General features: G+C 48.1%; 1 protein-coding gene and 1 long non-coding RNA gene across 2 annotated transcripts in view; one reads left to right on the top strand and one right to left on the bottom strand.

Moving 5' to 3' along the window:
• The window catches only part of EFHC2 (EF-hand domain containing 2), a 234,049-nt gene extending 233,918 nt beyond the window's left edge, over positions 1-131 (bottom strand). The window contains exon 1 of the mRNA XM_069204192.1: positions 9-131. Coding sequence (XP_069060293.1) covers positions 9-50 — 42 coding nt within the window. The 5' untranslated portion in view covers positions 51-131. The remainder of the gene's footprint in view (positions 1-8) is intronic.
• The window catches only part of LOC138249940 (uncharacterized), a 104,543-nt gene that overhangs the window by 11,669 nt on the left and 78,288 nt on the right, over positions 1-14,586 (top strand). The window lies entirely within an intron of this gene.

Genomic DNA, 14,586 nt, shown 5'->3' with positions numbered 1-14,586 from the left:
TAACTCACATTCTTGTTGAAGGTGTTCCCGGGCAAGAGCGGTAGTGCCATGCTGAAGCCGGTCCTCGCACTGTCTGATGTACTGGTGGCTCCCGGTTCCCGCGGTGGCTCCTGGAGACCGCGTTGTTTGGCTTCCGGCTGCCTTGGCAACGCGCTTGGCAACGAGTGATGGGATGTTACGTCACAAAGAGCGAGTGTCCGTCTGACCATGCAACGTGACCTCACAGAGAGGGCGGTGCCGTTATCATCACAGAGAGAGCGGAACAGATGCCAAAAAGTGTCTGTGTGTGTGGGTTGGGTGGGGGCGCGGGCGTTGGAGGGGCAGCCTTTAAATGCTCTCTTTAACTGTGTCTAAGACTGAGCTGCAGTGCAGTGCCCATGTTCTGCACGAAAGATCTTGCGGGTGTCCTTGACGGACAGATAGGAGCCCTAAGCTGGCAAATGTTATCTTCCAGGTATGCAGAACAGAAGCAAACACACACGATGGGTGGAGCAGTAGAAATTCGCCAAATAGATACTTATTCAAACCCGTATGCATGAACAGTATTGGAAAAGGAAAAAATGTCCTTCAGGATCAGTAAATTGGGGTCTGTGAGGTGGCAGCTAAAAGGGGTTGAATCACAAAAAGTATTTTGTATGTCAATATATATATATATATATATATATATATATATATAGTCACTGAAAAAACAAAAGTTAAAGTAATGTTATAGTTAGGTGAAATGTTCAGTCACAACGTAACGCTTTAAACTCTAATAAACACAGAAATTCACCAGTCATAGTTACAGTTATCTCAACTAACTATAACTCCTGTCCTAAGGTAACTACAACTCGCATACCCACCACGCACAGTTTTCTCATCAATAATTTAATTGCAAATGTGCAGCAATGTTATCAATGGTATTATTGAAGATGTCCTGTGTGATGTAATATGTGGGGTAATTAGCAGAGCATGGTGAGCAAAGTAGCAGTTCCTTTTCTAGAGTGTTAGGGCTACGACATCCTCTTTCAACCACCCATGATTATCATTATACAGTTCTGAACAGGGTCAGCATAAGCCTCTGCACCTATTTATTGGGAAACCAGCCACTGCCCCCGGGGTCTGGCCCACTGCACATATGTAGCTCATGCAAGCCACCATCTTTTTACATTTGCATATTTACTTTCAGGTCGTCTGACTAATCAAGCACATATGCAACTTTTTTTTTTTTCAGTTCTTGAGTCACATTTGACGTGACACGCAGGTGGTTCTGAGTTTCCCTTGCAGTATCTGACCCTTTTTGTAAACGCCTCGCTAACCCTTTATGTAACAGCCTATCTGATCCTTTTTGTAACAGCCAATCTGACCCTTTTTGTGATGGTTTATCTAACCCTTTTTGAAAAAGCTTACTTGACCCTTTATGTAACAGCATATTTGACTCTTTTTGTAATGGCCTTGCTGATCCTTTTTGTTACAGCCTATGTGACTCTTTCTGTAACAGCCTGCCTGACCATTTTTCTAATGGTCTAGCTGACACTTTTTTTGTAACAGCCTGGCTGGCCCTTTTTGTAATGGTCTAGCTGACCCTCTTGTAACGGCCTAGCTTAGCTGAGTGTTTTTGTAACAGCCTAGCTGACCCCTTCTGTAACGGCCTAGCTGGCCCTTTGTGTAATGGTTTAGCTGACCCTCTTGTAAAGGCATAGCTGACTTTTTGTACCAGCTCAGCTTATTAGTTTTGTCTTCCAGAAACTGTTTAAGTTGATGAAGCAGGCTCTGTTGGCGTCCCAGAACCCTGTCAGCTAATGATCAATACTGCAAGTGTGGGTAGAGTGTAGCCTGATTGCCTTTGTCGCTTTTTTGCCCCTGGATTTGTGTTAGACCTGTTAGGCTTTCTGTGGTCTTCCCCCAAATGTTTTTCCTGCTTTACTTCACTTTTGAGGATCTGTTTTAGGACTCTGGGCACTTTACCACTGCTAACCAGTGCTAAAGTGCATGTGTTCACTCCCCTTACATATCGTAACATTGGTGTATCCACAATTGGCATATTTCATCTACTTATAAGTCCTTAATAGAGTGTTCTATATGTGCCCAGGGCCTGTAAATTAAATGCTACTAGTGGGCCTGCAGAAGTGATTGTGCCACCCATTTAAGTAGCCATTTGAACATGTTGCAGGCCTGCCACTTCAGAGTCTGTGTTTGCACTTTGACTGCCATGTGGATTTGGCATTTAAAACCCCTTGTCAAGCCCTAAACTCCTCTTTTATTACATATAAGTCACTCCTAAAGTAGGCCATAGGTAGCCCATATGGCAGTGTGCTATGTAATTAAAAGGTAGGACATATACATTTAAGGTTTACATGCCATGGAAGTGAAAACTACCAAAATCGTTTTTCACTACTGTTAGGCCTAGCACACTCATAGGTTAACATTGGGGATTCCTTATTACATTTAACAATGTGTAAGTCCTGATTGAGAAGGAGTGGACCAGTTATGTTTAGTACCTATTGGATTGTAATGATAAATCCTCTTTAATGGTAAAGTCGGATTTACTATTACAATTTTGAAAATGCCACTCATAGAAAGTTGGCATTTTTCTGCTCTTAGCCCTGTGTGCCTGCAGCCTGTTTCCAATACACTTCTGGGCTGGGGTAACAGCTGGTTTCCTGCATTGCCTCTTGACAGCCTCACACAGAAGAAGGGTAGGTGTGACTGAGTGACCATCTGCATGTCGATTGGTCGTCCTAGGGAGGGAGGAGCTGACACTTACACCTGAATGGAATGGTTAATATCCTGCTCCCACACAAAGGACTGCTTAACCCACTGTAGTGAGCCAGGAGCCAGGGCAGGAAGGGAGGACCTCTGTGGACTTCAAAGACTCCCCTTTGAAGTCATCCCCATTTCAAAGGCATCACTGGGTATAAGAAATGACAATCTGACCCTACCAAATCACTACACTTCTGAACCTGTGTATACTCTGCCAGGAAGAAGGACTGCTGTGTTGCAACAAGGACTGCTACTGTGCTGGACTGCTGTTCTGGAAGAACTGCTTTTCTGCTGTGCTGACCTGTCCGCTGCCTTCTGCCCTCTCTGCCTGGACCTTCACCACATGAACCCACAGTGACTCCAAGGGCTTGCCTGCTTGCCTCCTCTTCTGAAGTCTCAGGGACAGGAAAGACTTTCAGAAACTCTACAATAGCACCTGGACTCTGCCAACTGTGAGTCCTACCTGCCACGTGGTGCCAATCCAGTCCTGGGCCCTTGGAAATGTATTTCCCTGTGCTGAACCGGCAAATGCCACGCAGCGCCTCTGTTGCATCGGTTAGATCAGGCACATCTCAACCACCGCCGCCATATTGCTGCTCGAGGAACTTGCACCGGCGGCTGTGCAGCACAACAATGACACCTCGCCTGCATTGCCAAAGAATTCACCAAACAATCAGAACCAACACATTGCCTGCATAGCAACTCCTCTGCTCCACGCATCAGGTCTTCAACGTCAACGCAACTTCCATCCAAAGTTACTTTTGCAACTGCACAAGGTTGGTCCTTGTATCGGACCCGCACTCCATCGCAGCCGGCTTGGCTTTACAGATTTGACCCAGTCTAGCGTGACCAGATATCCCTGGTTGGCACTTTAAGCTTCTAAGAACTATGGGGGTCATTATGACCCCGGCGGTCAGTGGTAATGTGGCCAATGTACCACTCCAACCGCCATGGCGGTAGCAGCCGCCTCGCTGGAGATAAGAATCTGCAGCCCGGCGGCCGCTATTGTCCCGCCTCAGGCATTTTGACCCTGCCTACCGCCATGGTTTTTGCCACGAAAACCATGGCAGTAGGCCCTATCAGTGAGAGGGAATTCCTTCCTTGTCACTGATAGGAGGCCCCTCCCCCTAACGACTCCCAAGATGCCCCCCTCCATCCACGCTCCCCGCTTCCAATCCCCCAACCCCATACACACGCAGACACACACCACACATACACACACCCACTCACACAGGCATACACGCATTCATACACGCATGCATCCATTGATTAATGCACACATCCGCACCATATTCACACAGACACGCAGACACGCATTTACATATCCCTACTTACACGCATTCACACACATGCATACACACACGCAAACAACACTACACATACATTCTCATTCACACACACACTCATACACACATCCCCACACATACACACACAGCACTCCCTGCCCCTCTCCCCTGTCGGAAACCCGACTTACCTGGATCCAGGGGATCTTCCGGCAGGGGACAGGATGGGGTGCTGCTACCGCCAGCAGCGCCTGCCAGCAGAACACCGCCAGGCCGTATTATTTCTGATAATACGGCTGGCGGCGGTCTACTGGTGTGGCGCTGCTGGTGGTAGCAGCACCACCTTAACATCGTCCGCCAGCATGACCACAGCCAGATTTCCCCATTTCTTGTGGCAGAAATCCAGCTGTGGTCATACTCTGGCAGACGGATGTTACCCGCGGCGACGGCCTTTTGGCTGCCGTCGCCGCGGCGTGTACGAAAGTACCATCTTGCCTGGCATGTTACCCCCATTTTTTACTTATATGTATGTTTGTTTTTGCCTGTGTCACTGGGATCCTGCTAGCCAGCACCCCAGTGCTCATAAAGTGTGCCCTGTATGTGTTCCCTGTGTGGTGCCTCACTGTATCACTGAGGCTCTGCTAACCAGAACCTCAGTGTTTATGCTCTCTCTGCTTTTACAATTGTCACTGCAGGCTAGTGACCATTTTTCACCAATTCTGATTGGCACACTGGAACACCCTTATAATTCCCTAGTATATTGTACCTAGGTACCCGGGGTATTAGGGATCCAAGAGATCCCTATGGGCTGACATTTCGTTTTCCACCAATAGGGAGCTCAGATGGTTCTTACACAGGACTGCCACTTCAGCCTGAGTAAAATAACGTCCACGTTATTTCACAGCCATTTTACACTGCACTTAAGTAACTTATAAGTCACCTATATGTCTAACCCTCACTTAGTGAAGGTTAGGTGTAAAGTTACTTAGTGTGAGGGCACCCTTGCACTAGCCAAGGTGCCCCCACATTGTTCAGGGCAAATTCCCCAGACTTTGTGAGTGTGGGGACACCATTACACGCGTGAACTACATATAGGTCAATACCTATATGTAGTGTCACAATGGTAACTCCGAACATGGCCATGTAACATGTCTAGGATCATGGAAGTGTCACCCCAATACCACTGTGGTATTGGGGGGACAATGCCATGCATCCCCGGGGCTCCAGCATAGAGCCCGGGTACTGCCAAACTAACTCTCCGGGGTTTTCTCTGCAGCTACCGCTGCTGCCAACCCTCAGACAGGTTTCTGCCCCCCTGGGGCCTGGTGAGCCCAGTCCCAGGAAGGCAGAACAAAGGATTTCCTCTGAGAGAGGGTGTTACACACTCTCCCTTTGGAAATAGGTGTTAAGCGCCTGAGAGGAGTAGTCTCTCCTGGCCCCTGGAAATGCTTTGAAGGGCACAGAGGGTGCCCTCCTTGCATAAGCCAGTCTATACCGGTTCAGGGATCCCCCAGCCCTGCTATGGCACGAAACTGGATAAAGGAAAGGGGAGTGACCACTCCCCTGACAAGCACCTCCCCAGGGGAGGTGCCCAGAGCTCCTCCAGTGTGTCCCAGACCTCAGCCATCTTGGATGCCGATGTGTGAGGGCACAATAGAGATCTCTGACTGGCCAGTGCCAGCAGGTGACGTCAGAGACCCCTCCTGATAGGTGCTTACCTCTCTCTGGAGCCAATCCTCCTCTGAGGGCTATTTAGGGTCTCTCCTGTGGGTTTCTCATAAATAACGAATGCAAGAGCTCACCAGAGTTCATCTGCAGTTCCCTCTTCGACTTCTGCCAAGGATCGACCGCTGACTGCTCCAGGACGCCTGCAAAACCGCAACAAAGTAGCAAGAAGACTACCAGCAACATTGTAGCGCCTCATCCTGCTGGCTTTCTCGACTGTTCCTGGTGGTACATGCTCTGAGGGCTGACTGCCATCACCCTGCACTGGAAACCAAGAAGAAATCTCCTGTGGGTCGACGGAATCTTGCACCTGCCAACGCAGGCACCAAACGTCTGCAACACAGGTCCTCTGGGTCCCCTCTCATCTTGACGAGCGTGGTCCCTGGAACACAGGAGCTGGATCCAAGTGTCCCCAACACTCCAGTGGCCCTTCCGTCCAAATTTGGTGGAGGTAAGTCCTTGCCTCCCTATACCAGACAGTAATCCTGTGTACTGCATGAACTGCAGCTGCTAGGGCTTCTGTGCACTTTTGCAAGACTTCCTTTGTGCACAGCCTAGCCCAGGTCCCCAGCACTCCGTCCTGCATTGCCCAACTCGCTGAGTTGGACTCCGACTTTGTGGGACCCTCTTTTGTTGTGCTGAGATGACTGCCGTGCTCAGATCTTCTGAATGCCTGTTTGGGTGCTTCTGTGTGGGCTCGCTGTAATGCGAGTGCCCCCTCTGTCTCCTCCTCTAAGGGGTGACCTCCTGGTCGTTTCTGGGCCCAAGCAGCACCTAAACCCTTCAACCACAACTCTTGCAGCTATCAGGGCTTTTTTGCGGTCTTTCTGTGTGGGAACAACTCTGCATCCTCCAGCACGCCGTGGGACATCTTCTGACCAAAGGAGAAGTTCCTGGTACCTTCCATTGTTGCAGAATCTTTCGCTTCTTCCACCTGGAGGCAGCCCTTTTGCACCTTCATCCGGGGTTTAGTGGGCTCCTGCCCCCCCGGACACTTGCGTGACTCTTGACCTTGGTCCCCTTCCTTTGCAGGTCCTCAGGTCCAGGAATACGTCTTCAGTGCTTTGCAGTCAGTTGTTGTCTTTGCAGAATCCCCTATCTCGACTTTACTGTCTTTCTGGGGTAGTTGGGCAAATTTACTCCTACTTTTATGGGTCTTGGGGTGGGGTATCTTGGACACCCTTAGTGTTTTCTTACACTCCCAGCGACCCTCTACACACTACACTAGGCCTGGGGTCCATTTATGATTCGCATTCCACTTTTGGAGTATATGGTTTGTTTTGCCCCTAGGTCTATTGTCTCCTTTTGCATTCTATTGTGTTGTACAGTGTTTGCACTATTTTTCTAACTGTTTACTTACCTGATTTTGGTTTGTGTGTATATTTTGTGTGTATTACTTACCTCCTAAGGGAGTATATCCTCTGAGATACGTTTGGCATATTGTCACTAAAATAAAGTACCTTTATTTTTGGTAACTCTGAGTATTTTGTTTCTTGTGATTTAGTGCTATATGATATAAGTGGTATAGTAGGAGCTTTGCATGTCTCCTAGTTCAGCCTAAGTTGCTCTGCTATAGCTACATCTATCAGCCTAAGCTACTAGAACACTCTAATCTACTAATAAGGGATAACTGGTCCTGGCACAAGGTGTAAGTACCACAAGCTACCCACTATAAGCCAGGCCAGCCTCCTACATTGGTGGTGCAGCGGTGGGATAAGTACTTGTAAATGGTTTACCACTTTGTCCTTGGTACTTTTCATAAGAAAAACATATACCAAATACTTCAGAATATACACAGTAACCTAAACAGTTTAACTTTCCTTCTCTAAAACTTTCTGAAAAGTTTCTGAAAACTTTCTAAAGTTTGAAAAAGTTTGAAAAAGTTTTTCTCTGTTCTTTCAAAAGTTCTAAAAACGTTTTTCTCTCTCTGTCCTAAACCTTTTCTGTCATGTCTGCAGTAGAGCTTACTCCCACAGTTGTCCAGGCAACATATGGGAATCTAAACTTTAAAAGTTTGAGGGGTCTCTACATTGAAAGAGGTTTAGCAATTGGTAAGAATCCTACAAAAGGTCTTCTCCTTAGCCTTCTCTTAGAAAGTGACCAGAACCAGTCTGGCCCATCCCAGGATCAGGAGGTAGAGGAGAGGGATACCCAGTCAGAATCAGAGGAGTCCCCTGAGGTTGCTGGGGAGGGTTCTTCCAAGGACCTATCAGCTAACAGGCCACCTAGTGACACTGGTAGTGGGAGGGGGGTCACACATTAGTAGTGAACCCTTCACTCCTAAAGGCCAGGTTACTAGAGTCCAGTCAGTTAGGGACAGGTCTAACTCTGCCAATTCCCACATAACTTCTGTGTCTCACAATTCCCAAGCCTCCCACTCTGAGGATAACTTAATGGAAAGGGAACTCAGAAAGCTGAGGTTGGAAGAGGCCAGGCTGAAGCTTAAACAGCAGCAGCTGGCCTTAGACAGGGAATCTCTGAATGTGGAAAGGGAAAGGCAGAGGTTGGGGTTAGTTCCCCATGGTGGCAGCAGCAGTGTTTTTGATAATCCTGTTAGAGAGCAAGATTCCAGAAACCTGCTTTAGATAGTCCCCCCTTACAAGGAGGGGGATGACATTAACAAGTGGTTTGCTGCACCGGAGAGGGCCTGTATGGTACAGCTGGTCCCTCAAAGACAGTTGGCTGCGATCTTGTGGCTATCTTTCACTGGTAAGGGTAGGGATAGGCCCCTTAATGTCAGAGAAAGTGATGCTAATAACTACAAAGTTTTGAAGGATGCACTCTTGGATGGATTTGGCTTAACCATTGAACAATACAGGATTAAGTTCAGAGACACCAGAAAAGAGTCCACTCAAGACTGGACAGACTTTGTAGACTGTTCAGTGAAGGGCTTGGAGGGTTGGTTACATGGCAGTAAGGTGACTGACTATGAAAGCCTGTATAATGTAATCCTGAGAGAGCATATTTTGAACAATTGTGTGTCTGATTTGTTGCACCAGTACTTGGTAGACTCAGATCTGACCTCTCCCCAAGAATTGGGAAGGAAGGCAGACAAATGGGTCAGAACAAGAGTGAACAGAAAAGTTCATACAGGGGGTGACAAGGACGGCAAGAAGAAGGATGATAAGTCTTCTGACAAGGGTGGGGACAAAGATAAAAAAAACATTCTAAGTCTTCATCAGGCTCACAAAAATTCTCTGGGGGTGGTGGGTCCAAATCCTCTTCTCACAATCAGAAAAAGCCATGGTGTTATTTATGTAAAGTAACAGGCCATTGGGCAAGTGATGCCACTTGTCCAAAGAAAAACAAAAAGGCTCCCACCACCACAACCCCAACTGCAACCTCTAGTGCCCCTAGTAATAGCAGTGGCGGTGGGAAGTCTACTACAAATAGCCAATCCAAGGGTGTAGCTGGGCTCACTATTGGCAGTTTAGTTGGAGTTAGTCTTGTTAGGGAGACCACAAAGGCTGTTTTAAGTCTCTGATGGTGGCATTGACTTTGCCACCTTGGTTGCTTGTCCCCTTAATATGGGTAAGTACAAGCAACTACCCCTAATCAACGGTGTTGAGGTTGAGGCCTACAGGGACACAGGAGCCAGTGTAACTATGGTTATAGAGAAACTGGTTCACCCTGATCAACACCTACTTGGTCAGCAGTACCAAGTGACCGATGCTCACAATAACACACTTAGCCACCCCAGGGCTGTTGTAATCTCAACTGGGGGGGAGTTACTGGTCCAAAGAAAGCTGTGGTAGCCACTGAATTACCTGTAGATTGCTTACTAGGCAATGATTTGGAGACATCAGCTTGGGCTGAAGTGGAGTTGGAGGCTCATGCAGCAATGTTGGGCATTCATGGGCATATTTTTGCTTTAACAAGGGCTCAGGCCAAAAAGCAAAAAGGACAGGGAAACTTGGATCCTGGAACAATGGACCAAGTGCTCCAAAAAGCTAAGGGTAGGAAGTGTAAATCCTTGCCCACTATCCCTCCCTCGCCAGAAGATTCCTCTTTTGAGGAAGAGGAATCCTCTCCCTGTGCAGAACCTACACCAGATGAACTGGCAGCAGACACTGCTGAGCTTTTGGGTGCAGGGGGGCCTGCTACAGAAGAGCTGAGTGTGGCACAGCAAACCTGTCCCACACTAGAGGGTTTGAGACAGCAAGCTGTCAAACAGCAGAATGGGGATGTCAGTGATAGCCATAAGGTGTATTGGGAAGACAACCTCCTGTATACTGAGTCAAGGGACCCTAAACCTGGAGCTGCCAGGAGATTGGTCATACCTTTGCAATACAGAGAGTTTCTTCGTACTTTGGCACATGGCATTCCTTTGGCTGGGCATTTGGGCCAAAGTAAAACTTGGGACAGGCTTGTTCCCCTGTTTCACTGGCCTCATATGTCAGAAGACACCAAAGAGTGTTGTTGCTCTTGTGTGACCTGCCAAGCCAGTGGCAAAACTGGTGGCACTCCAAAGGCCCCCTTAATTCAACTACCTGTGGTTGGGGTGCCCTTTGAAAGGGTAGGGGTTGACATAGTTGGCGCACTTGACCCTTCCAACAGCTTCAGGCAATAGGTTTATCCTAGTGGTAGTGGACCATGCCACTAGGTACCCTGAAGCAATACCCTTAAGGACCACTACAGCTCCTGCAGTGGCAAAGGCCCTCCTGGGAATCTTTTCCAGAGTGGGCTTCCCTAAGGAAATGTTGTCAGACAGAGGTAGTAACTTCATGTCTGCATACCTCAAAGCAATGTGGAAGAAGTGTGGTATAACATACAAGTTCACTACTCCTTATCATCCACAAACAAATGTTCTGGTTGAGAGGTTTAATAAAACTCTCAAAGGTATGATAATGGGACTCCCTGAAAAACTCAGAAGGAGATGGGATGTCCTGTTACCTTGCCTCCTTTTTGCTTACAGGGAGATACCCCAAAAGGGAGTGGGCTTTAGCCCCTTTGAACCACTCTTTGGGCACCCTGTAAGAGGTTCCCTTGCACTTGTTAAGGAGGGTTGGGAACAACCTTTAAAAGCTCCTAAACAGGACATTGTGCATTATGTACTTGGCCTAAGATCAAGAATGGCTGAGTACATGAAAAAGGCAAGTAAAAACCTTCAGGCCAGCCAGGAGCTGCAAAAGCAATGGCATGACCAGAAGGCTGTCCTGACGCAGTACCACCCAGGACAGAAGGTGTGGGTATTGGAGCCTGTGGCCCCAAGAGCACTCCAGGACAAATGGAGTGAACCCTATCTAATTGTTGAGAAAAAGGGTGAGGTTACCTACTTGGTAGACCTAGGCACTACCAGGAGTCCCCTTAGGGTGCTCCATGTCAACCGCCTGAAACCCTACTATGACAGGGCTGATCTCACCCTGCTCATGGCAACTGATGAGGGACAGGAACAAGAGAGTGACCCTCTCCCTGATCTCTTCTCCACTACTGAAGCTGATGGCTTAGTGGAGGGAGTAGTACTGGCAGATTGTCTTACTGCTGAGCAGAAAGATAACTGTGTAAATCTTTTGTCAGTTTTCTGAACTCTTCTCACTGATACCAGGTACTACTACTTGGTGTGAGCATACAATCCACACTGGAGACAGTTTACCTGTTAAAAGTAAGATTTATAGGCAGCTTGACCATGTCAGGGACTGCATTAAACAAGAGGTTCAGAAAATGTTAGACTTAGGAGTGATTGAGCCTTCAGAAAGCCCATGGGCTAACCCAGTGGTGCTTGTTACAAAACCTCACAGTAAGGATGGTAAAAGAGAGATGAGGTTTTGTGTTGACTATAGAGGACTCAACCAAGTAACCAAGACAGATGCTCACCCTATACCCAGGGCAGATGAGCTGATAGATACACTGGCTTCTGCCAAGTATCTAAATACTTTTGATTTAACTGCAGGGTATTGGCAGATTAAATTATCAGAAGATGCTAAACCCAAAACTGTATTTTCAAACATTGGAGGGCACTATCAATTCACTGTGATGCCCTTTGGTCTGAAGAATGCACCTGCCACTTTTCAAAGGTTGGTGAACACAGTCTTGCAAGGGCTGGAAGCTTTTAGTGCAGCATATCTAGTTGATATAGCTGTCTTTAGCTCCACCTGGGATGATCACCTGGTCCACCTGTGGAAAGTTTTGGAGGCCCTGCAAAAGGCAGGCCTCACTATCAAGGCCTCAAAGTGCCAGATAGGGCAGGTAAAAGTTGTTTATCTGGGCCACCTGGTAGGTGGGGAACAGATTGCACCACTGCAGGGGAAGATCCAGACCATTATGGAATGGGCTCCCCCTACAACTCAAACCCAAGTGAGAGCCTTTTTAGGCCTCACAGGTTACTACAGGAGGTTTATTAAGAATTATGGCTCCATTACAGCTCTTCTTAATGACCTCACTAGTAAAAAGATGCCTAAAAAGGTATTGTGGACAGCTAGCTGTCAAAAAGCTTTTGATGAGCTCAAACAGGCCATGTGCTCTGCACCTGCCATAAAAAGCCCTTGCTACTCCAAAAAGTTCATAGTCCCGACTGATGCTTCTGAATTGGGGGTTGGGGCAGTGCCATTACAGCTCAATACTGAGGGCCAGGATCAACCTTTTGCTTTTATCAGCAGGAGGTTGACCCCTAGAGAAAAACGTTGAACTGCCATAGAGAGGGATGCCTTTGCTGTGGTCTGGGCCCTGAAAAAGTTGAGGCCATACCTGTTTGGTACTCACTTTATTGTTCAGACAGACCACAAACCTCTACTTTGGCTAAAACAAATGAAAGGTGAAAACCCTAAATTGTTGAGGTGGGCCATATCCCTACAGGGAATGGACTATACAGTGGAACATAGACCTGGGAGTACCCACTCCAATGCAGATGGACTCTCCAGATATTTCCACTTAGACAATGAAGACTCATCTGGGCAAGGTTAGCCTTATTGTCCCTCGTTTGGGGGGGTGTTGTGTAGGAAAGTACCATCTTTTCTGGCATGTTACCCCCATTTTTTACTTATATGTATGTTTGTTTTTCCCTGTGTCACTGGGATCTTGCTAGCCAGGACCCCAGTGCTCATAAAGTGTGCCCTGTATGTGTTCCCTGTGTGGTGCCTAACTGTATCACTGAGGCTCTCCTAACCAGAACCTCAGTGTTTATGGTCTCTCTGCTTTTACAATTGTCGCTGCAGGCTAGTGACCATGTTCACCAATTCTGAATGGCACACTGGAACACCCTTATAATTCCCTAGTATATTGTACCTAGGTACCCAGGGTATTGGGGTTCAAAGAGATCCCTATGGGCTGCAGCATTTCTTTTGCCACCCATAGGGAGCTCAGACAATTCTTACACAGGACTGCCACTGCAGCCTGAGTGAAATAACGTCCACGTTATTTCACAACCATTTTACACTGCACTTAAGTAACTTATAAGTCACCTATATGTCTAACCCTCACTTAGTGAAGGTTAGGCGCAAAGTTACTTAGTGTGAGGGCATCCTGGCACTAGCCAAGGTGCCCACACATTGTTCAGGGCAAATTCTCCACACTTTGTGAGTGCGAGGGCACCATTACACATGTGAACTACATATAGATCAATACCTATATGTAGCGTCACAATGGTAACTCCGAACATGGCCGTGTAACATGTCTAGGATCATGGAATTGTCACCCCAATACAATTCTGGTATTGGGGTGACAATTCGATGCATCCCCGGGGCTCCAGCATAGAGCCCGGGTACTGCCAAACTAACTCTCTGGGGTTTTCTCTGCAGCTACCGCTGCTGCCAACTCTCAGACAGGTTTCTGCCCCCTGGGGCCTGGGGCCTGGGCAGCCCAGTCCCAGGAAGGCAGAACAAGTGATTTCCTCTGAGATAGGGTGTTACACCCTCTCCCTTTGGAAATAGGTGTAAAGGGCCTGAGAGGAGTAGCCTCTCCTGGCCTCTGGAAATGCTTTGAAGAGCACAGATTGTGCCCTCCTTGCATAAGCCAGTCTACACCGGTTCAGGGATCCCCCCAGCCCTGCTCTGGCGTGAAAGTGCCCAGAGCTCCTCCAGTGTGTCCCAGACCTCTGCCATCTTGGATGCGGAGGTGTGAGGGCACAATGGAGACCTCTGAGTGGCCAGTGCCAGCAGGTGACGTCAGAGACCCCTCCTGATAGGTGCTTACCTCTCTCTGTAGCCAATCCTCCTCTGAGGGCTATTTAGGGTCTCTCCTGTGGGTTTCTCATCAGATAATGAATGCAAGAGCTCACCAGAGTTCCTCTGCACTTCCCTCTTCGACTTCTGCCAAGGATCGACCGCTGACTGCTCCAGGACGCCTGCAAAACCACAACAAAGTAGCAAGAAGACTACCAGCAACATTGTAGCACCTCATCCTGCCGGCTTTCTCGACTGTTTCCTGGTGGTGCATCCTCTGAGGGCTGTCTGCCTTCACCAGGCACTGGAAGCCAAGAAGAAATCTTCAGTGGGTCGACGGAATCTTCCCCCTGCCAACGCAGGCACCAAACTTCTGCATCACCGGTCCTCTGGGTATCCCCTCTCATCTTGACGAGCTTGGTCCCTGGAACACAGGAGCTGGATCCAAGTGTCCTCGACAGTCCAGTGGCCCTTCTATCCAAATTTGGTGGAGGTAAGTCCTTGCCTCCCCACGCCAGACAGTAATCCTGTGTACTGCATGAACTGCAGCTGCCAGGGCTTCTGTGCACTTTTGCAAGACTTCCTTTGTGCACAGCCTAGCCCAGGTCCCCAGCACTCCGTCCTGCATTGCCCAACTCGCTGAGTTGGACTCTGACTTCGTGGGACCCTCTTTTATTGTGCTGAGACAACCGCTGTGCTCAGATCTTCTAAATGCCTTTTTGGGTGCTTCTGCGGGTGAT

This window comes from Pleurodeles waltl, chromosome 8, assembly GCF_031143425.1.
Source record: "Pleurodeles waltl isolate 20211129_DDA chromosome 8, aPleWal1.hap1.20221129, whole genome shotgun sequence".
In the NCBI taxonomy this organism is placed as follows: domain Eukaryota; kingdom Metazoa; phylum Chordata; class Amphibia; order Caudata; family Salamandridae; genus Pleurodeles; species Pleurodeles waltl.
This window is presented reverse-complemented; position numbering and strand designations above follow the sequence as displayed.